This window comes from Hypanus sabinus, chromosome 1 (assembly GCF_030144855.1).
Source record: "Hypanus sabinus isolate sHypSab1 chromosome 1, sHypSab1.hap1, whole genome shotgun sequence".
Taxonomy (NCBI): domain Eukaryota; kingdom Metazoa; phylum Chordata; class Chondrichthyes; order Myliobatiformes; family Dasyatidae; genus Hypanus; species Hypanus sabinus.
The window spans coordinates 190,357,230-190,381,672 of record NC_082706.1 but is presented as its reverse complement, the minus strand read 5'-3'; the positions used below and the strand labels follow the sequence as shown (position 1 = coordinate 190,381,672).

The window sequence follows — 24,443 nt, the reverse complement described above, 5'->3', positions numbered from 1 at the left end:
ATGTATGCCCTCTGGTATCAGACATTTCAACCCTGGGAAAAAATACTCTCTGCCTACTTTACCTATGCCTCTGATAGTCTTATTAACCTCTACCAAAATCTCCCCTCAGCCTCTGGTGCTCCAGAGAAAACTGTGTAGTGATAGGTGTCATAGCAGTGTACCAACTGATGCACCGTTTCCTCTAAAATAAAAAGAAACTTTCTGTGTCTTTCTGGTTTGGGATTCTGTGCCTCCAGCCGCAGTTCACTTAGCAAGCCACTCAGATGCATTAAACTCGGCAATTAAGGCTGGGCAATGAATTCTCGAATTGCCAGTGAGGCTCAAGTGCTGGGAATGAATTAAGTAACGCTGACAGAAGAGCTGCATTTAAAAAAATGCAAACACGCAGCATAGTTATTATCCCGAGACTGAACACTGTAACCACAAACTCCTCTGCTGCAAAATGACGTGCGATCAGGTTTTTCTTCGTAAACAAAAATACTTCTACACAGCTTTCTTCTTATATTGAAAAGATACAGCATTTAAATTAAACAGCTCATTGCTGAGTTTCAATTACTTAATGAACACACTTTTTACTTTTAATTTTCCCTTAATTTCACATATAGAACACTTCATGTTTATTTTAAATTGCAGATATTGCATCATAGGTTTCCTTGGTTAATAAACAATATTGAAGGCCATATGCTGTTTGTAGAAATGGTTTCATAGCAAAGATTGACTACTAAAAGGCTGTTTCTGACTCAAATGAATGTGTGTATCAGAGCATTATAATATTTGTATATAATATACAGTCACTGTATCATTATTTCTAGATGCATGCTGATGTATTTATCAGTAGTACAATGTAGTTTTATTTTAAATCTATTTAGAATCAGCTCAGTAATGCACAAATTCCACGTGCTAACATTTTACAGAATCTATGTCTGTTTTGTATTTTTCTCCACAAAAGTAACATGCAAAATGCTATGGTGAGGATTAGAAAATTTGAAGCATCACCCCGGTAGGGCATTCTATGTACCCACCACTCTCTGTGTAAAGAATGACATCCCCCACTATTCTTTTCTCCAATTAACCTAAGTATTAGCCATTTCCACCCTGGGAAAAAAAGTGTCTGGCTATCCACTCAATCACCTGGTGTACTAAGTCACCTCTTATTCTCCTCCGCTGCATCGAGAAAAGTCTGAGCTCACTCAGCCTTTCCTCATGAGTTTGTTTTCTCTCCAACCTGTGTCTTCTGTCATTCTGTGGATCACAAGAGACTGCGGATGTTGGAACCTGGAGCAACAAGCATCCTGCTGATTGTTTGATCCCTAAATATTTAAAATTATACGCAAATAGCCTTTGCTTCATTCTAAAGAATGGCATGTGGATTTAGAATAATTGTAGAAAATTGGGGACTTATATTGTTGGTTTTTGATCTTCCTATAGAAATATGCAATGTATTATCTGTCTGATGATTAAATAATTCAATATCTATGGGTATGGTTTACGAAAGATCATAATATTGTAATCATTACCAGAAGAATCTGTTGCTCTCCTATTCCCTTTGTGTTTGAATTTTAAGAAGATTGTTGGTAAAATGTCATGAAAGTTAATGCGTATTTGGTTTGAAGTTCAAAGTACATTTATTATCAAAGAATGTATACATTATGCAACCTTGAGATTCATCTCCTAACAGGCAGCCACAAAGTAAAAAAAAACCTAAAAGAACCCAAAAAAATAGAAGACCATCCAACACCCAGTGTGCAGAGAAAAAAACCCCAAAATCATGCAAACAATAAACACAAGCAAATAGCAAAATTCCACAAAGAGAGTCTGTCCACAGACCCTTAGTTCAGTATAGAGAGGAGCAGTGAGCTAAATCGGCCTGTCCCTAGCCTTGGGCCCCGATGCCCTGACCTTTTCAGTCTGACCCAGTGCCTAAGTTGTTGTCTAAATCACCTCGATTTAAAGGGATGTACGTTCATGAAGAAAGAATATGCTTGAATTGAAAATCTTGGGATTGATGGAATGCGAGTACTGATGTCCAGGGGTCTGTGCCTGAACTTTTGTTTTTCAGTTGTGTATTTCAGTTTTTCAGCTATGGCTACAAGAGGAATGACATAAAAGTTCACTGAATATATCGATTTAGGAGCATGCCAAACTACCAAAAAGAAATCAAGATGCCATAGAAGGACATGGACAAAATATAAGTGCCTTATTTTAAGAGTGAACAGATGAGTGGTAGATGGATTTCATTGTGAAAAAGTGGAGTAATTGATTGGGAAAAAGCCGCAATACTGTGCAAATCTATCAGTGTGTCACTGATTGTTTGGAAATCCACATGATTCAGTATTCTGACTCATTGGAGTTTTCTTTCCTGTGCTCCTGTTAGATATAAAAGACCAATTTCCTTTGCTTCCTTGAAACACACCAAGCTCTGTTTTCTGTGCTCCATTGAAACACGTGTAGGTGTCTTTAACTCTTCAGGTCCTGCTTCCTGTGCTCCCTTTAACTCCCCAGAGCCCTCATTCCCTTTAAATAGTAAAGATGTGGTCTACAAGATACAACGGGAAATAGAAAATGCATGCCTAAAGGGATAGTCGTGGGGTATTTCAGTATATAGGTCAATGGGGAAAATCAGGTTGGTACTGGATCCCAAAAGGGGGAATTTCCAGAATGCCTATAAGATAGCTTTTTAGACAGCCAGTGAGTGAGCCCACTAGGGGATCAGCTATTGTCGATTGGGTGTTATACAATGAACCAGAAATAATTAAAGAGCTTAAGGTAAAGGAACCTTTAGGAGGCAGTGATCATAATACAGTAGAATTCACCCTACAGTGTGAGAAGGAGAAGCTAAAGTCAGATGTAATGGTCTTAAAGTGGAGTAAAGAGAATTACAGAGGCATGAGAGGGGAGCTGGCTAAAATTGATGGAAAAGTACACTGGCATGGATGATGGTCGAGCAGCGGTGGCTGGAATTTTCTAATGGTGCTGCTTCCTCATAAATGTTCTGTGGTTATGATAGACTGCATGATGCTGAATGCAAATATAATTTCCAACTACTTGGACCATGTAGGTATTTGGAGAAACAACAAATTAACTTTTATTGAATGTAATGCATTCAATTGCATAACAGTTCTGATGCTTTCCAATAGTTCAACTGTGCTAAAAATGTTTTGCTGATGATTTTCATTTGGAGTCAGTGTCTGAGGCTTCTCATTTAAGTGCCAACAATAATCAGCCAGTATTGATGGATTCCCGTTGTCCTGATTCCGTTTCTCCATGGCCACAACTTCTTGGTGAAACCATTCACCATGCTCGTCACTGACAATGGCATGACTTGCAGGGAAGAAGTGTAAATAGGAATGCAGAAAGTGAATATTTAGTGACATATTGTGCTTCATCATTCTGTATGCTTGAAGCATGCTGTCAACCAGCCGCCCATAGTTTTGTGCTCTGTAGTTGTCAGGAGAATTTTCAAAAAACATCCTCGAATGCCTTCTATGTGATTTTCTCTGGTTCTTCGAATTCTTGTCATTGATGACTTATTTGATTGGTGGACCAACAAAAATGCCTTTCTTAATCTTGGCATCAGTTATCCTGAGAAACATCTGTCTCAAATATCAAAATCCTTCACCCTCCTTGTTCATCGCTTTCACAAAATTTTTCATAAAACCCAGTTTTATACAAAGAGAAGGCAAAGATATCTTTATTGGATCGACAAGTGACTTATGAGCCACACATTTTGTCCTGAAACCAACTGCTTATGGAGTGGCTGTTCCTTTTTAATGTAATGAGATTCTTTAGCAGGGCTTTCCCATTCACAAATAAAGTAACAGTACTTGTGTATCTGAGCTGCATTCCTAGTAGCACAGGGCTACTATTTTCAGATCACCACTGATGTTCCAGTTGTAGTTGCTGTACTGTTTGTGTTTCAATAAGACTTCCAAATTTCGGTAGTTTTCTTCCATGTGTACTGCATAGCCGATTGGTATTGAAGGGTGGACATTGCTGTGGTTCAGCAGCACAGCTTTCAGGCTTAACACTGAAGAACCAATAAAAAGATGCAGTTGTTATGAGTCATGCTGGCAACACAAAGCATGCGCAAGCTTGCCTGGACAAGATAGAAAACTTTTAAGTTTACATGTAGCCAACATTTTAATTGAATTAAATTATGAATTGAAATAACAAATATAGTTGCTTCCAAAAAAAAGGTACATGATAGGGAAGTTTCATGGTGATTTTCATGATCAGCAGCCCAAAATCTATAAGCTTAATCTTTGTTGTCCAGGGTAATTGTGCTATAGATGAAATTTCCGGTTTAAGATGGCACTGGTAAAGGTGAGTGACAACTTCCTGGTGGTTAATAAAACAAGTAATTCAAGTAAATACATTATTAATAACATTTTTTTTCTGTAAAAAGAAAGTATGGTAAGCAGTGGCTACAAACAATGAAGAGGCGAACGAAGGCGAGGGTCAAAGCATGCAGGTGCAAGAAGTCGGGACAGAGTCCAGCTTTTTTCGAGGAGGAGTTGACATGAAGTCAACGCGAAGTTGTGGCATGCAGAGCAGAGGAGAGGCAGATTTGGGGCTCGTCCAGCTCAAGGTTTGATCATTCTAAGTACTGGACTGATTTGGAAAGGTCATGTATTGGTCGAAATGTGACACACGGCAGGGTCCAGGCCCAGGACTTATATTTGCGATAGGGTCCGGATCTTAGAGCAAGGAATGTCCCGATGTTTGGACGAATGAAACATCATCCGTTGGAACCGGAGGAGGAGAAGTCTGGAGAAGTCTTGCTCGTGGGTCCGAGACATTTATTCTGCTTTTCTCTGCTCTGTGGCTGAGGCTGGGGACTATAACCAGCTGTTCTGGACTTCGTGTCTGCGGGCTGCACAACATTTACTCTGCTATGTGAATGAATTGAGGCTGAGGCTGTGGCCTGCTCCAGCTGCTCCAAACATTGTGTCTGAGGACTCACTTTTGTTCTAAAAGCTATTTGCTTACTTTTATTGTTTGCACTATCAGTTTTTTTCATCCTGCAAAATGGGTGTCGGTCAGTTTTTTTATGGGTTCTTCTTTGTTTCTTGTTTTGTAGCTACCTGTAAGGAGATGAATGTCAAGGTTGTAGAGAGTATACATACTTTGATAATAAATGTACTTTGAACTTCAAAATATTTTAAAATTGTAACCAGTGAATTATGAAAACAGTAAAAGAGTCACAGAAACCCAGGGAAATATGGTCTGTTGTTCTTGAGTGTTTCTGTATCTTTTCTGTTTAAGTAAATATGGACAAAGGAAAAACCAAGCCTCAGACAGTATGGAAAAAGGACTAAGAAATAGCAGGCAAGAAATGAAGAGAAAGGAAGCCTGGATTTAGAAATGTGTCCAGATCTGTGTGATTATTTTGATATTCAAGGTTCCATTTTACGAATATTTTACAAATACTTTACAACTTTTACGGTTCAACTTTACGAATACGAATATGTTGAAACATACAGTGAAATGTGTCATTTGTGTTAACAACTAACGCACCTGAGGGTGTACGGGGGGCAGCCCACAAGAGTCGGCACGCATTCCAGCAGCCCACAATGCTCAACAGAACAGCACAGTACACTATGAGCAACTAAAGGACAACAGCAAAACAAGCCCCTTCCTCCCTCCCGCCTCTGCACATACATTGGAAGAAAGATGGCGCCAGTAAGCAACACAACCAAGGCCAACACCGTTCTTACAGCTCACAGAACTTCTTCTTTTACTTCTTTTGCTTTCTCCTTCTTTCAAATGTGATTCTGCTGCTGCTGGAGCCCGTGATCTATGTTACGGTGATGTGTTTTCGGGCCAGTTGAGCGATCTGATGCTTTGCTGTCTCCGAGGGAGTTCAGTGAGGTTTCAAGCAAAGTATGCAGCCTCAAGGCCAAGAAGCCTGGAGACGGGGCACGAACTCACAATCGACTCCATTTCTCACCGGTCCTGCTGATTGAAGCATTGAGGAAGGTTGAAATCAATGAGGATGAGAGCAGAGGTGGGAGAGTTTTCATTGTTCTCTGCCTGCGGGTGGCTGTCCTCTCTCACTCTCATTCACTGCTGCTGGAGGACAGTGCTTGAGTGACCGGTCACTCTCTGTTCCAGGAGGAAGGTGTTCGATGGCTCTGTCTCTCACTCTTGCTCGATGGTGCCAGAGTCGTGGCTCTTGGCCAAGGTTGGATTGACACTGTTTGTGGGTTGGACTCTGAGGTTCACACTGTGATGTGATTCTAGTCTCTAGTTGCTCCTTTGTTTTTGCTATTTTGTGTGGTTTTTGATCAGGATGGACAGACCCTGCAGCCTGCAGTCAACCAGTTGGATTGAATTGAATATTCCTGAACTGCTTCAATGTCCTGTGTTTGATGTTTTATATTTGGTATTTTTCACTCATTTTTTGGTGCCATTTGCATGATTTGTTCTATGCGCATTGGGGGTTTGATTTTTTTTTGAACATGGTCTTCTTTGCTGTTTCATGGCTGTCTGTGGGAAGACAAACCTCAGGGTTGTTTACTACTTAAGTACTTTGATAATAAATGTACTTTGGAATCCTGAATCTTTGAACACAGTCCTTTAACCCCAGGGCAGGCCTCCAAACTCCAGCTGATTCAGATTTGGGCCTGCAGCTGTTGGTCTTTGACTTCCCCAGAGGACCCATAGAGATTCTCAGACTCTGGTCCAGCCAATGAGTCTCGACTTCCAGACATCCGCTTCAATCCTGGGGCCTTGGTCCTTGGCATTAACCCTAGGACATGCTCATCACCGAATACTAGACTGAAATCCGGTCTCATCAATTCACAGATCCAGGGATTATCAGAAGTTGTTCCTCCTGCCCACATGGAACTCCGATTCCACCAACAACTCGCTTGGACTCTGCCCTGTCCTCTAATTCCCCCACATCCCTGTCCCTAAACCCCAACCTGACCCCAAACTCGACTCTCTGACCCAAACCTATAAAGCAATTAAAATACAACTATTTGACAGAGATAGTCAGGTTATTGACCTCTGTATCAGTTTCATAGTTAGTGTTAATGCAGTGTAATACATTTGTCACGACATCCTGAGGTTGTAGGTACAACCGGCACTCCAGCAACCTGAATGTTCAGAATGTTGAATAAGATATTTAACCAATCAGCATCTCAGATAGTGTATGTGTGTGTGTGTGTGCGTGCAATTCCATTCATTAGGGTAAAAGCATAAACGTGAAGAGGTTTGCTTTGTTCCCCTCAGGTATCTCATACTCAGAGCCTCTTGCCGTTGTATTTCTTCTCTTCCATTCTGTGAGCCAGAGTGTGGGTGACAACCTGGAAGTACAGTAATGCACTGAGCCTGGTGATACACTGGATCAATATTGAGCAATTCTCTGCTGGGGTTTGTGGGGCTGTGGTGGCATTCAGTAATGATGTACCCTGAGGGAATTTCCTCTTTCTGCTTCTTGTTATCTTCTTTGGATAGGAAGTAGAGATGGGTAGAGATATTTTAATGGGATGAGTTGGATTTTAGGAGACATGATGTAGGAGGCCTCCGTTGGTCAGGGTCAAGCATGGAATTTGCATCCTAGCTGTCCAGGTAAGCAGGCCTGAGCAGTACAATATAGAGAGCAAGCTGTTGCCCATAAAACAAGCTCTCCCTCTACGTGTATCTCATGAGCCCAAAGGAATGGCAGAGACTGAAACAGTTTGACACCAGCAGAGTCACAGGATTTGCCCATTGGCATTGAATTCAATGTAGAACTGCCTCAGGAACTCCAGCTCCATATTTTCCCCTCGGGGTTTACTCTTGAAGCCTTCCCCATGAGTATGTATATCCACAAAGCAGCGGAGGTTTGAGATCAGGGTTTTCTTTCTCCTGGATGAGCTGCCAGTCATGGCTGATGAGTTCCATCTGCCCAACGTGTCTGCTTTTATGGCGCCATCCAGTAACCTTTGCCTCTTCTTGCCAGGAAAAGCAGTTCCATCGGGCTTCGTAGTTTAGCCACATGTGAATGCTAGGAGCTGGACTTGCTGGTCAGAGTCTATTTGAGGTGCACACCATTTAGCATTTAATAGGTACTGGGAGCTTATACCCATCAACTGCCCCGGCTATGACAACCTTAAGGAACCACACGATGTTGGACAGTGCAGGTAATAGATGAAATCAGTGTGTGCCTTCGAAAACGTACTTGAGTTTTCAAAACCAGAAACTAGATTAGCGGTGTTCAGGTCCGGAGATCCAGAGTCCCATAAATCCAGGTACAACCTGTGGAAGGTCATAATAAGAGTGAAGAGGCAATTGCTGTGAAATGAGAGACGCAATCAGGTGTGCGACAACTGTTGCAAGGTTTGCATGCCATTACTTCCTATAAGGTGAAGACGAACAGCATAAAGGGTGATGATGCTTCACTCCATGATGAGCTTGGTTACTACACTCCTGCAACTTCATTCAGTATCTGGTGATCCTGTGATCTCTTTCTCGGAAGCCGATGTCTGAACATCGTTCAGAAGGGTGAACCCTTGCAAGGTGTTCGGCACCAGGCTGCCTGCTGACAATTTGTGCTAACCGCCTGGCAGGGGAATTCAAAGACATCTTCAACCTCTCACTGTTGGGGTCTGAGGTTCCCACTTGCTTCAGAAGGGGCAGCAATCATACTAGTTCCCAAGAAGAGTAGAGCAAGCCATCTCAATGACAATTGACTGGTAGCACTCATGTCTATCATAATTAAGTGCTTTGGGAGATTGGTAATGGCCAGAATGAATTCCTGCCTGAGTATGGGCCTGGACCTGCTGCAATTTGCCTACTGCTACAACAGGCGATAGTCTCACTAGTTTTCCACTCTGCATTAGAGTACCTAGAAAACAGCAAAACATAAGTCAGGCTGCTGTCTATTGAATACAGCTTGGTATTCAATGCCAACATCTCCTCAATAATGATCACCAAGCTTTGAAACCCGAGTTTCTGTACTGCCTTCTACAGCTGGATCCTAGACTTCCTTATCAGGAGATCAAAGTCAGTGTGGATCAATAATGACATTTCCTTCTTGCTGACTATCAACACAGCCTCACCTCAAAGATGTGTGCTTAGCCCACTGCTCTCTCTACATGAATAACTGTTTGGCTAAGCACTCAAACCGCATCAATAAATTCGTAGATGACACCATTAAAGTTAAAGTCTGTCCCGAGCCTTAAAGGCTCATCAGGTTGATGCTTATGCCAGTTTCCGTGGCGTGAAGCGACAGAGAGTATGAGACCCTTCCCCCCCCGCCCCCGGATAGGATGCCAGTCTGTCGCGAGGTTAACCCCCCAGCGTTTTGATGGTACCCATTTTCAGTTGGGTGGACTGGAGCAATATGTGGTTAAGTGCCTTGCTCAAGGACACAACACACTGCCTCGGCTGGGGCTCAAACTCACAACCTTCAGATCACTAGTCCAACACCTTAACCACTTGGCCACGCGCCACACAGATGACACCATTGTTGTTGGTAAAATCTCAAATGACGATGAGGAGGGATACAGGAGTGGGATAGATCGGCTGGTTGAGTGGTGTTGCAACAACAGCCTTGCACTCAACATCAGCAGGGCCAGCAAACTGGTTGTGGACTTCAGGAGGGGAAGTTGGGAGAGCACACACCAGTCCTCATTGAGGAGTCGATGGTGGAAAAGGTGATCAGCTTCAAGTTCCTGGGTGTCCACATATTGGCAGTCAAGAAGAAGGTATGCCAGTATTAGAGCTTGAGGACATTTTGTACATCACTAAAGATGTGCAGATTTCTACAGATGCCCCATGGATTTCCTTCTGCCTGGTTGCATCTTCGCTTGGCCAGGAGCCTCCAACACACATGATCATAAAAGGCTGCAGGTCATTGTAGACCCAGCCAGTAGTGTCATTGGCACAACTCTTCCCACCATCAAGGACTTCATCAAGAGGAAGTGCCTGGATGACTGCTTCCTTCATTGAGGACCCTCACTGTCAGGCCATGCCTTCTTTGCATTGCTACTATCAGGGAGAAGGTACAGTTCCATTGTGAAATTACTGAATGGTCCATGAGCCCATGAATACTATCTTGTTTTTTTCTACACTATTTATTTTGTAATTTTAAGTAATTTTATGACTTTGCACTGTAAAATAACACATTTCATATCATTTAAGACAGTGATAATAAACATGATTCTGAATGTGTGTGTTCTCCATTGTGCCAAAGATTATGAGGAAATTATCAGTCAGTATTCTCTTCCCAACAACAATACTTGTGCACAGCTGTTAGATATCTTGCTTTTTATTTTTAGCAGCTACTATTGGAAGGAAATCCTATCAACCTGTTTTAAGTTCATACAAATGTTAAATATTACATATGATTTTTATGCTATTAAATTCCATAAACTGAGGCAATAAACTTGTCTTTTCTCTATAAAAAAATAATAATGACATTTATTTCAATAAAGACAAGTTCAATGCAGGTTGGGGACTCTGCTCTGGGATCTACTGCACAAAATCAAGACCAAAATATTAGCCATTTAATACAGATTTCTCATTGTAACTCACAATTTGCATCACTTCTTTGAGGGTACTTTCAAATCTCTTTGGAAGTCTAGAAAAAGAACGTCCATCATTGATCCTGCCACTGTCTGTAAGGAGTTTGTACATTCTTCCTGTGACTGTGCGTGTTTACTCCGGGTGTTCTGGTTTCCTCCCACAGTCCAAAGGTATACTGATTGCTAGGTTAATTGGTCATTGTAAATTGCCCCGTGATTAGGCTAGGGTTAAATTGGGGGTGTTGGGTGGCACAGCTTAAGGGGCTGGAAGGATCTATTCTGCACTGTCTCTCAATAAACCACAAGTTAACTTGCGTCAACAGCAATCCTTCAACATCACCACTAGTTTCTGTTGCTTCTCAGTATCCACCATTCACTTTCTCCTCGTCTAAATTAACATTATTGCACATTTCCTCTCCCTGTATTTTACTTTTTAGAATTCTGTTCTGGAAAGTCCTCCACTTTGTTAATTATTTCCTCACCTTCAGAAGATTTTTTTTCAAAAATATTACTGATCATCCACCAGATGCTTTCACTCACCCTCCGATAAATCAAAGGGTTGTTTTGAAAAAACAAACATGATTAGTACATCTCCTTATCACAAATTCAATATGCTTCTAATAAAACACTATGTTACATGCATATGGTGTTATTTCACCCCAGAAACATCAGTCTTTTTTGTAATATGTCCTTATTTTCTAAACTTTTTTACACAAAAAATGGATGAATTTATCAATTTGTTGTGTCATACAAGTGGACCTCAAGATTTTGTGTTCTGTAGGTAGTTGTACTCTCCATGTTTTGAATTACTTTGTTATTTCACTCATTTTTATTTCTATTTTTGCCCGACTTATTTAATTTAAACGTACACACACACACACACACACAGAGTGATTCGGTTTTGTTTCTATTGTTATGTATTGCATTGTACTGTTGCTGCAAAGACAACAAATTTCGCAGTGATATTAAACCTGATTCTGTTTCCGATTGTACTACACAGTACAGTTTGTAACTTTTTTTTTACTATTTCAGGCTACCATGAAAATTTTTCGTGGAAGAAATACCTGGAAGATCTGGGTGCTATATCAGCTCCAGCCCGTGCTTTCAAAATAGTACGTTACTGTTTAGCAAACTGATCAAATTAAATTTTATAGAGTAGCCGTAAGTATCAAGCAGTATGTTGAATGTAGTTGTACAGTTACAATAAACACAAATAATCGCACATTGTAATTGCATATTAACCATTTTAGTTAACAGCATTCAGTAAAAATACAAGATTTAATTCTTGTTCTTCCTTTAGAGGTCCTCTGTCATTCCAAAATGTAATGATATCAGCTACAACAATGAAGTGCCTCATAATGTAAAGGACCACAGTTAGTGGGAGCGTTTTGCTGAATTATTTAAAAATTCACTACAGTGTACTAGTGCCAAACCAAACATTTACAATCCCTGCAGGAGCTAAATATTTCATAGGGTCTTAGTTTTATTGGAAGTAATTCTTGCTCTGTCTTTTTTTTTGTTCTTGTTTCTTTACTTCCATGTGGGTTATCCTTCAGTGTTAAAGATTGAGTGGACATGGAGAGGATGTTTCCTGCAGTGGGGGAGTCTACAACCAGAGGGCTCCATCTCAGATTGGAGGGACATCCATTTAGAACAGAGAAGAGGCTGAATTTCTATAGCTAGATGATGAATCTGTGGAATTCACTGCCACGGAAGGTTGTGGAGGCCAAGTCATTTGGGTATATTTAAAGTGGAGGATCTCATGTTGTAGTCGTGGATAAATTATAATAATGTGCATCAGAGTGTGTAATACTTGACTTTTGGCACCTTAGAATGCCTCCAATATTAGAAAGAGCTGAGTGCATTGCATTATAGAAACACCAAATAGTGGGATTTATTATTAGAAGATTACATGATAAAACAGATTCATCTTAGTTATTTATAATTTGCATTTAATAGACTGGATTGTGCTAGATCTATCCCCAATCCTACACCTGCCCTGCTAGGTTCCTCCTCAGTCATATTTACCATTGTTGATGTATTGGGATTTATCAACCTGAAGTTCTGGATCGCACTACTGTGCTGTGTGCCAGTGTTCCCTTCCATTTAATGAGATGGAAGTGGGCCAGGATATTAGGCCTTAGGCTGCAGGCCCTAACACCTAGACCCAGAGCAAGCCAGAAGCATTTTGTTAAGTTGCCTCTTTCAAGGGGCTTTTAATTGTTTCTGGTTATTCCTCAAGTTGGTTAGAAGCATTAAAAAGGTTTGAGTTCCTTTTAATAACTAAGGTTTAAGACAAATTAAAGCAATACATATTTAATTAGCATGTTAAATGTCTAACAAATTAGGTAAAACATGTAAATGAAGGAAAATAAATAAGCTATTAACCTTTAAACAAATGGGAGTGTGCTGTTTATGCCAAGCATGGCTAACATAAAGCAAAGTACACTAGGCTCCTCATCTCAGAATATCAGTGATGGATGTGGTGCTGAGTCCTGTGGCAGAGCAGAAGGTCAGAAATACTAACATCTTCAGCTTGCATGAGTTCCATGTTTCAACAGAAAAATATGGAAGCTGGATGAGAGCTGATCTGTAAGGAGAATACTGCTGGTGGTTTTCTGTGGATCCACTTACAGCCCATTATTTATAATTTTACGGTCTTACAAAAACCATAAAGGAGCTAAATTTTCCTTGGGCATTGTTAATATGGGTGATTAATTGTTTTAATTTAATTAAATTTCTACATGTAATGTGACCCTGCTGAATACTTTTCCAGAGGCCATCACATGGTTTCCAAGTGAATATGAAACTGGAAGCTGTGGACAAGCGTAACCCAATGTTGATTCGTGTTGCCACAGTTGCAGATGCAGATGATCAAAGGATCAAGGTACTGCTTTTTTCTCTCTAATTCCCATAAAATATCCAGTGGTTTGCAATTGTTTCTAAGATTTATCAGAACCGTCGCAGAAGATTTCCACATTGTCTCATTCCCTCAGCGGAGTATTCCATGTGAAATGTAATTCTTGACATGGCAAGTAGGATTAAAGAGAGTCTCAGGGCACTCCATACATACACCAGGTGCAAGAGGATCATGCGAAGTGGAAGGACATGGTGGGGGGTTTAGTTCAGTTGGCCGTTTGATTACTAATTTAATTTGCTTTTCACAACATTGCAGGCCAAAGGGCCTGTTCCTGTTCCATGTTCTGATAGGACATATAGCTTCATTGTTCTTTCTAGCTAGCTACGCTCAATTTTGCTGAACAGATAAACAGTCCAATTCGTAGGTTCTTTTTTTCTCCCTTGTCACCTTATCTCTCCTAAATTTAAGTGATATCAAGCTAACTTCACTTACAAAGTACCTCAACTTCACAGCTTTACAGGGATACTATTACAGCTGCAGGAAGGGTGGATAATGTAGCAGGATCCTCTTTTGAGTCAGTGTGGGTGGAAGTCAGGAATAGGAAGACAGCAGTTATCTACTGGGGGTATCCTATGGCCCCCCTGGTAGCAGCAGAGATACCGAGGAGCAGATTGGGAGGCAGATTTTGGAAAGGTGCAAAAGTAACAGGGTTGTTATCATGGGTGACTTTAACTTCCCTAATATTAATTGGTACTTGTTTAGTTCCAAGGATTTAGATGGGGCAGAGTTTGTTAAGTGTGTCCAGGATGGATTCTTGTCACAGTATGTTGACAGGCCGACTAGGGGGAATGCCATACTAGATCTAGAATTAGGTAACGAACCGGGTCAGGTCACAGATCTGTCAGTGGGTGAGCATCTGGGGGACAGTGATCACCGCTCCCTGGCCTTTAGCATTATCATGGAAAAGGATAGAATCAGAGAGGACAGGAAAATTTTTAATTGGAGAAGGGCAAATTATGAGGCTATAAGGCTAGAACTTGTGGGTGTGAATTGGGATGATGTTTTTGCAGGGAAATGTACTATGGACATGTGGTCGATGTTTAAGGATCTCTTACAGGATGTTAGGGATAAATTTGTCCCAGTGAGGAAGATAAAGAATGGTAGGGTGAAGGAACCATGAGAGGAACAAGAGAGGTGGAAAATCTAGTCAGGTGGAAGAAGGCAGCATACATGAGGTTTAGGAAGCAAGGATCAGATGGGTCTATTGAGGAATATAAGGTAGCAAGAAAGGAGATAAGAAGGGGCTGAGAAGAGCAAGAAGGGGGCATGAGAAGGCCTTGGCGAGTAGGGTAAAGGAAAACCACAAGGAATTCTTCAATTATGTGAAGAACAAAAGGATGACAGGAGTGAAGGTAGGACTGATTAGAGATAAAAGTGGGAAGATGTGCCTGGAGGCTGTGGAAGTGAGCGAGGTACTCAATGAATACTTCTCTTCAGTATTCACCAATGAGAGGGAACTTGATGACGGTGAGGACAATATGAGTGAGGTTGATGTTCTGGAGAATGTTGATATTAAGGGAGAGGAGGTGTTGGAGTTGTTAAAATACATTAGGATGGATAAGTCCCCGGGGCCTGATGGAATATTCCCCAGGCTGCTCCACGAGGCGAGGGAAGAGATTGCTGAACCTCTGGCTAGGATCTTTATGTCCTCGTTGTCCACGGGAATGGTACCAGAGGATTGGAGGGAAGCGAATGTTGTCCCCTTGTTCAAAAAAGGTAGTAGGGATAGTCCAGGTAATTATAGACCAGTGAGCCTTACGTCTGTGGTGGGAAAGCTGTTGGAAAAGATTCTTTGAGATAGGATCTATGGGTATTTAGAGAATCATGGTCTGATCAGGGACAGTCAGCATGGCTTTGTGAAGGGCAGATCATGCCTAACAAGCCTGATAGAGTTCTTTGAGGAGGTGACCAGGCATATAGATGAGGGTAGTGCAGTGGATGTGATCTACATGGATTTTAGTAAGGCATTTGACAAGGTTCCACATGGTAGGCTTATTCAGAAAGTCAGAAGGCATGGGATCCAGGGAAGTTTAGTCAGGTGGATTCAGAATTGGCTTGCCTGTAGAAGGCAGAGGGTTGTGGTGTACACTCAGATTGGAGGGGTGTGACTGGAGGGGTGTCCCACAAGGATCTGTTCTGGGACCTCTACTTTTTGTGATTTTTATTAACGACCTGGATGTGGGGGTAGAAGGGTGGGTTGGCAAGTTTGCAGACAACACAAAGGTTGGTGGTGTTGTAGATTGTGTAGAGGATTGTCGAAGATTGCAGAGAGACATTGATAGGATGCAGAAGTGGCAGATGGAGTTCAACCCGGAGAAGTGTGAGGTGGTACACTTTGGAAGGACAAACTCCAAGGCAGAGTACAAAGTAAATGGCAGGATACTTGGTAGTGTGGAGGAGCAGAGGGATCTGGGGGTACATGTCCACAGATCCCTGAAAGTTGCCTCAAAGGTAGATAAGGGTAGTTAAAAAAGTTTATGGGGTGTTAGCTTTCATAAGTCGAGGGTTAGAGTTTAAGAGACGAGATGTAATGATGCAACTCTATAAAACTCTGGTTAGGCCACACTTGGAGTACTGTGTCCAGTTCTGGTCGCCTCAGCATAGGAAGGGTGTGGAAGCATTGGAAAGGGTACAGAGGAGATTTACCAGGATGCTGCCTGGTTTAGAGAGTATGGATTATGATCAGAGATTAAGGGAGCTAGGGCTTTACTCTTTGGAGAGAAGGAGGATGAGAGGAGACATGATAGAGGTGTACAAGATATTAAGAGAAATAAATAGAGTGGACAGCCTCTTCCCCAGGGCAGCACTGCTCAGTACAAGAGGACATGGCTTTAAGTTAAGGAGAGGGAAGTTCAAGGGGGATATTAGAGGAAGGTTTTTCACTCAGAGAGTGGTTGGTGCGTGGAATGCACTGCCTGAGTCAGTGGTGGAGGCAGATACACTAGTGAAGTTTAAGAGACTACTAGACAGGTATATGGAGGAATTTAAGTTGTGGGGGGGGGGGTTATATGTGAGGCAGGGTTTGAGGGTCAGCACAACATTGTGGGCTGAAGGTCCTGTAATGCACTGTACTATTCTATGTTCTATGTTCAACACAGCCAGCATCCAAACAGTGACCCTAAGCCACCGAGCAGTGACAAAATTTACCAGAGCTCATATGCATGGATTAAAGTGAAAGCCACCGAGAGTGAAACTTAGTATACAGTATGTTTTGTCTATTGATAAAATGATTTTTTAAGTATGCATATATAGGAGAGTTTTGTGCTCCAGACATCTGTTCCCACCCAATTTCGCTCCTCCAATTTCATTCCTTAATCACCAGGATAAATAGTATTTTTTCGCAAGCTCCTTGGTCACAAAAAGTCAACTGGCAGCCAGGTCCATGTCGAAATCTCATAAAGCTTTTTGAAACTGACTTGCAGGAATAGAGTGGGGACAGCTCTTCAGCTAACTTAATGCTGCACATAATGCTGCACACAAATGATCAGCTAGGCATAATGAGTGTTGGAATTCCTGCAGCATGATTCACAGCTTCAGTATTTGAAACAGAAAAAAAAAACCTGAAGATGTTGGAAATCTGAAACAAAAGTAGAAAATGCTGTAGGTACTTCAAAGGCAGCATCCACAGAGAGAGAAGCGGAGTCAGTATTTCACAGAAATGACTGTTCATCAGAACGGGGCTGCAGAAGTATTTGTCAAGGAAAGAAACAGCCATCATTGAGGGTGAACAGGCAAATGGAACCACATGAAATCCCATTGAAGTGAAGAGCTTCAAGAGGCAGAAAAGACTTCAAGGAAAGACATGTCGCCATGGATTGAATAGTGATTCAAGCAAAAAAACAACCCTCTTCTTCAAGGGGTTCCCATTTGAAGAGTTTCAGTTTCCATTCCTAGAATCATAAAACACTACAACACAGAAACAGGATGTTTGGCCCATCTAAGCTATGCCATACTACTAACCTGCCTAATCCCTTTGACTTGCACCTGGACCATAGGCCTCCATTGCTCCATCCCATTTTACCTATCCAAATTTATCTTAAATGTTGAAATTGAGCCAGCATCCACTTCACTGGCAGCTCGTTCCACACTCGCACCACCCTCTGAGTGAAGAAGGTCTCCCTCATGTTCACCTTAAGTATTTCATGTTACACCCTTAACCCATTGCCTCTAGTTCTACTGTCATTCAACATCAATGGAAAAAGCCTTAACCCTACCGATACTCTTAATAATTTTGTATGCCTCTTTCAAATCACCCCTCATTGTCTTACACTTTAGAGAATAAAGTCCTAACCTATTCAACCTTTCCCTATAACTCGGTTCCTCAAATCCTCGCAACATCCTTGTAAATTTTCTTTGCACTTTTTCAATCTGGTTGATTCCTTTCGTGTACTGTAGGTAGGTAACCAAAACTGCTCACACTACCCCAAATTAGGCCTGTCCAATATCTTAAACAACTTCAACATAACATCCCAACTTCAGTACTCAACACTTTGATTCATGAAGGCCAATGTGGCAAAAAGCTCTCTTTATGACCCTATCTACCTGTGACACCACTTTCAGTGAATTGTGGATCTGTATTCCCAGATCCCTCGTTCTGTCACACTCTGCATTACTCACCATACAACTCCTACTCTTGTTTCTCTTCCCAAAGTGCAACACCTCACATTTATCTGCATTAAATTCCATCTGCCATTTTTCAGCCCAGTTTTTGCACAGGTCCAGATCCTGCTGCAAGTTTTGATAGCCTTCCTCGCTGTCCACTATGCCCCCAATGGTGGTGCTATTCACACATTTACTGATCCGATATATCACATTATCATTCAGTTCATTGACAAAGAACAGTGGGCGCAGCAATGATCCCTGCAGCATGCCACTAGTTCCAGGTCTCCAGCCAGAGAGGCACCCTTTATTACCACTCTCTTGCTTCTTCTACAAAGCCAGTGTCTAATCCAATTTAATACCTTGTCCTGAATATCAAGCAAATCAACTTCTTGACCAACCACCAATGTGGGACTTTGTCAACTGCCTCGCCTTTATCGACTTTCCTGGTAAATCCATGAAAAACTCTTTAAGGTTAGACACAACCTACCACATGCTAGGCCATGTGGACTATCCTATATTAGTCCCTGCCTATCGAAAGTCATATATATCTGGTTCCTTAAAATACCTTTCAATAATTTGTCCACTGCAAGTGTTCCTATAGTTTCCTGGGTTATTCTTAGAGCCTTTCTTAAATAATGGAATAGTATTTGCTATCCTCCAATCCTCCAACACCTCACCCGTGGTTAAGGACATTTTCAGTATCTCTGCTAGGGTTCTTGCAGTTTCTGCACCAGCCTCCCACAAGCTAAAGCCAGAGGTTTATTCCAAATTAGGTTTGCTTCCTAATTTGCTTCAAGGCAGCAGTACCTCCTCCTCTGTAATCTCGATATGTGACATGAACTCACTGCTGTTTTGCCTCATGTCTTCTTTTAGCCCTCCTGATTCCTAAGGGATATGTGTATCTCTTTGTTATCTTGCTACTTTCAATGGGTATCAGGTTCCAATCTTGTGTTCTGATGAAGGGTCATTATCTTGACATGTTGACTCTATTTTTCTCCCTCACAGATGTTGTTTGACCGGCTGAGCATTTTTTGCATTTTCTGTATATGTTTCCATATTTCAGTGTAATGGTGTTCCTTGATATCCCCATGGTTTTCATTTTATTAGTATCTCACCTTGGTTGGTTTTTTTGCAAAATTTTTCACCTCAAAAAACATGAGATGACATTTGGTACCATTCTTGTTAGTCTTAATCTGACAACCTTAATATCTTTCTGACATGTGGTATACAGAACAGAAAATTGCTGGTGCCTGAGGTAGGAGTTGGTTTGGGAAGATTTGGGGGTGAGCAGAGTGAAGACTTTTATTAGTGAACCATAGGTGAGCATGTCTCGTGCCAAGGAATCCTGATTCACAGATGTTATGAAGTAACTGAAAGTGACGTCTACTGGTGTTAATGATTAAGTAAACAGTAGAAAAAAACCTTATTTTTCACACTCCACTTGCTCAGAGCTACACCTACAAAATGCTGGAGGAACTCAGCAGGTCAGGCAGTACGAGTGGAGAGGAATAAACAGTTGACATTTTGTGCCAAGACCCTTCATCAGGACTGGGCTCTGGAGTCCTGACAAAGGGTCTCAGCCCAAATTTAACTGTTTATTCCCCTCATAAATGCTGTCTGATCTGCCGAGTTCCTCCAGCATTTTGTGAGTGCTGCCCCTACCATTGTTTTCTGACAAGAGGGGATCTCTTGTTTGGTGTACTGACCTCGTTCTTGCAGTGGCTGAATACTGGCTGGCTGACATCAGTTTATCTTCCCTTCAGAACAATAAGAACATCACAAAATAAGTGGCACTTGTAATGAAATATCAACAAGCTCTGCAGTTGCTACTTGCCTTATACAGTCTTTCCAGCATTTCCGGTTTTGTGCTCCTGAGTAAAGGGTCACAGCCAAAATGAACTCCCCTCAGTACAGTTGTGAGCCTAATAAAGACATTTGTAACAGCTCAGTTTTAAAATTGGAATCGAAATCAGTGATCAAAGGGCAGAACTGAAAATCTGAAAGCACATTTCTAGACATAAAAGGAGAGGTGGTTGTAAATGCCAGCAATTCAGGGGATCTAATTAGATGGAATAGGAAATGCAGCTTCTGAATACTTGGCGTTGTCGTCCATGCAGCACCTAATCATCTACGTTTTACATGATGCTCATTCAGTCTGAGACAAATAACCTCAGGGCAAATTAACATGTCCAATTAAAAATTTAACAAAAATCAAACATAACACTTGGATTAACTATGGGATAAATATTGGCCCCAGCATGTCAGCAAATTCCTCTGCTTTTCTATGAAACAAGCCCATGGGACCATTGGCATTTATCTAAGAAGCGGAGAGAACTTTAGTTCAATATCTGAATGCCAGCCCCTCCAGCAATGCAGCAGTCTCTCTTGCCGAGATCTGTTTCTTAAGTCTCTGGAGTGGCATTGAAACCAGAAACTCCAATTTGGAGACAAATTATTGCCAGTGAGCAACACCTGATCCTGATGTGTTAAATGAGTCTCACATGAAGTGTTTTGCACCCATCTCCCTTTACTCATGAAATAATAGGTAACACATAGCAGATGGAATTTCATACAGACAAGTGTGAGGGTTTGCACTTTGGTAGGACCAGCTAGAGTAGGTCTTACACAGTGAACTGAGGAGTGCAGTACAACAAAGGGATCTGGGAACCCAGGTCCAGAATTAGTTGAAAGTGGCATCACCAGTAAAGAGGGTCATAAAGAAAGCTTTTGACACATTGGCCTTCTTAAATCAAAGTATTCAGTACAGGAGATAGGATGTTATGTTAAAGTTTATAAGAGATTGGCGAGGCCTAATTTGGAGTATTGTGTGTAGTTTTGGTCATCTACGTATAGGAAGGTTGAAAGAATACAGAATAAACTTATAAGGATGTTGCCAGGTCAGGAGGACTTGAGCTCAAAGAAAGATTGAATAGGTTAGGACTGTATTCTTCAGAAGATTGAGAGGAGATTCAATAGAGGTATACAAAATTATGACAGATATTGGCAGGCTTTTACCATTGAGGGTGGGTGGGACCGCAACCAGAGGTTAAGGGTGAAAGGTGAGAGGTTTAAAGGGAACATGAGGGGAAATGTCTGCACTCAGAGGGTCGTGAGTGTGTGGAACAAGCTGGCAGCACAAGTAATGCATGCAAACTTGATTTAAGTATTTAAGAGAAGTTTGGATAGGTATATGGATGTTAGGGGTATGTAGGGCTGTGGTCCCAGTGCAGATTGATGGGAGTAGGCAGCTAAATGGTTTCAGTATGGACTAGATGGGCTGAAGGGTCTTTTTCTGTGCTGTACTTCTCTATGACTTATTAAGAATAAAAGCAGTGCTTGCATACATAACACATTTCAAAAAATATACCTTCAGTTGCTTTACAATAAAATACTTCGGGATATCCTGATATTATGGAAGGCACTAAATAAATTGTGTGTTATAAGCTACTTAATACTTGTACTCATTTTGCCTTATGTTTGTTGTTTGTGCTGGTTTAATGTTTCTGAGCATTGCCTGTAAGGAGCTTGCATGTTTTCTCCTTGACCACGTAGGTTGCCTCCAGGGGCTCTGGTTTCCTCCCACAGTCCAAAGACATACCAATTAGCCATTGCAAATTGTCCCATGATAGGCTAGGATTAAATCAGGGAATTGCTCGGTGGCATGGCTCAAGGGGCCAGAAGGGCCTATTCCACGCTACACGCCAATAAATAATAAAATGGAGAGGAAATTCACTTTGTAAAGTGAACTGAACAAGATTTACTACTTTGGATTGCATGACTAGCAGCAGATGTTCTGCTGTTGTAAGACTTATCATTCTCCTTTATACTTCAGTGGCTTTCCTCCGAGCATTGATTGCAGCTTCTGTTTGGCTGAACCTTTTCCAAAAGTCATTATCGTGAGCAAGAGTAACACACACAAAGTACAGAAGGAACTCAACAGGTCAGGAAGCAACTATGCAGTGAAATAAAGAGTCTGGAAAAGAAGGGGGAAGAGGCCAGAATAAGAAGGTGGGGGAGGTGAAGGTGTATAACTGACAGATGATAGGTGGAGCCAGCTGAGTGGAGGAGGGCGAATGAAGTGAGAAGCATGGAGGTGATAGGTGGAAAAAATAAAGCACTGAAGAAGAAGGAATCTGATAGGAGAGGAGAGTGGGCCATTACCTTACAGCTTGTACTCCTTTCCCTCCCTCCCAACCTCCTTATTCTGGCTCCTTTCCCCTTCCTTTCCAGTCCTGATGAAGAGTCTCAGCCCAAAGGGCTCTGTATTCCTGACCAGCTGAGTTCCTCCAGCACTCTGGATTTCCAGCATCTGCGGAATCTCTTGTGTTTGGTCATGAACAAGATCCTCCCATGTTAGAGTTTGCTGTTAAACTCTTTCAAGGAATGATTTGATGAATTCTACAAAACACTTACTGTGGCCTCTCTGAGAATGTATTTCCTCCTTTTGTTCACTTTAGAAGACCTCTCTCTGGCAATTACTCATCTGTCATCTTGTAATGCAGTCTGGCCACTTCTTCAGTTATCTCATCAAAATTGTGTTGTTCCTGGGAATACTTGCCCGTGAGAGAAATTCAGTGTCAGGTGCTTTATTCTGCAATCAACTCTTCTTCATCTTCCAGAGAGAACTATGTGAACGTCAAATGCTCAGAAGATGGGAGAGAGATATAGAAAGTCATTGTTTCAGTTCAGTGACCTTCCATTGAAACTGAGAAAACTTAGAAATGAAATGTTTTCAGTGGCAGAGAATGAGATGGAGCAGGATAACTTATGGAAATGTCCCGTGATTAGTTGGAGATAAAGAAGCAACATCACAAGTGGCAGTAAATGAAAATGAGAGGCAAATAAATGAGAGGAAATTTAAAAAGATGCTGGCGCTATGTGATACAATTAAAACTATAACGTTTCAATGCTCAATTTTAGGACAGTCAGATAAAATTGCTGCAAACTACTTTAATCTAAATCAAGGAGTGCAAATGAACTTCTTTGCACTTAATTAAATTTGCCAAGCTTTGCCTTGCTGGAGCGTAAAATTGAGAATTGCTCTGTGATTCTATCTGCTGACATTTAATAACTGGCTGTTTGAGCATTAAGTGTTTTAACAAGTATATTATTTTGCTGCTCCTGTAGAATTTAGTCAATGTGAAACAGCAATTTCATCAGTTCTCCTCCCATTAAAGATTAAATCATTGAAACAAAGTTTGAGGAAGTCAGTACATGGTTATAATAATTTTGGTATATGGCTGGCTTAATCAACAAAACATCCAATGATTAACAAACAGCAGAGTGAGCTCTGACTGAGTACATCTGTAGGGACATGCACAGTTAGGTAAATTTCTGTCAAGCACAATGTGTTGAAAGAGCTGGCTTCTCCAGCTCATTTGCCATTCCATCCTCTTCTTACACCAGTTTTTCCCTGCTTTGAGTATCCTCTGCTTAATCCCCAATTTGTCCTCAATTCTAAGAGAAATCCACAACAGAACAAACATTCCTGGGAGCATCTATGGAAAAGAGTAAACAGTCGAATTTTCAGGTCGAGGCCCTTCATCAAGACTGGAAAAAAGATATGTGAAGTCAGAATAAGGTAGTGGGGGGAGGGGAGGAAGAAGTACAAGGTAGTACGTGATCGGAGGAACTGGGTGAGGGCAAAGGTGAAGTAAGGAACTGGGAAGTCAATTGGTGAAAGAGATACAGGGCTGGAGAGGGGAATCTGATCGGAGAGGATAGAAGGCCATGGAAGAAAGGGAAGTGGGAGGAGCACCAGAGGGCAGTGATGGACAGGTAAGGTGAGAGAGGGAAATGGGAGTGGAGAATGATGAAGGAAAGGGGGGGCAATTACTAGAAGTTTGAGAAATTGATGTTCATGCCATCAGGTTGGAGGCTACCCAGGTGAACATAAAATGTTGCTCCTCCATTCTGATCGCAACAGTAGAGGAGGCCGTGGACCGACATGTCGGAATGGGAATGGGAAGTAGAGTTGAAATGGGTGGCCACTGGGAGATCCCACTTTTTCTAGTGGAAATGGGTAGGGCTTGATGGTGCAGGGAAGTGTTTGTGCGTAAGTTTTTGCCATGTCCCCTCACCCTCCAGAATGACAGCTCTGCAATCAAATTAGCATTGCTCACTGGGTCGCATATTTCCAGAATAAATAATACCTGTACAAACTCATATATCGAGCTGGCATCTAACATGTTTTACCCATTCTCCCGATTTGCTGACACCACCATTTTGGAACTCAAGTGGGCACTTGTTATTTCCGAAAGCAATGAGGCTGATTACTCCCCTTCCTCTTCTAACCACTGTACTGTCAACTTAAAATGTCTCAGAGGTTAACTTCTCATCCAACTCAAGGAGATTGGTAAAGCAAATTTTCCATTGTCCTTGCCATTGTCAATAGCTGTTTAGCACTT

The 24,443-nt window shown here is 41.6% G+C and overlaps 1 protein-coding gene across 11 annotated transcripts in view; it reads left to right on the top strand.

Annotated features, from left to right (window-relative positions):
* LOC132401655 (lethal(3)malignant brain tumor-like protein 4) overlaps positions 1–24,443 on the top strand; it is a 380,142-nt gene that overhangs the window by 178,797 nt on the left and 176,902 nt on the right. For all 11 annotated transcript variants that reach the window (XM_059983770.1, XM_059983710.1, XM_059983719.1 and 8 more), the window contains 2 exons: positions 11,547–11,626; positions 13,291–13,401. In XM_059983770.1, the coding sequence (XP_059839753.1) occupies positions 11,547–11,626; positions 13,291–13,401 (191 nt within the window). The remainder of the gene's footprint in view (positions 1–11,546; positions 11,627–13,290; positions 13,402–24,443) is intronic.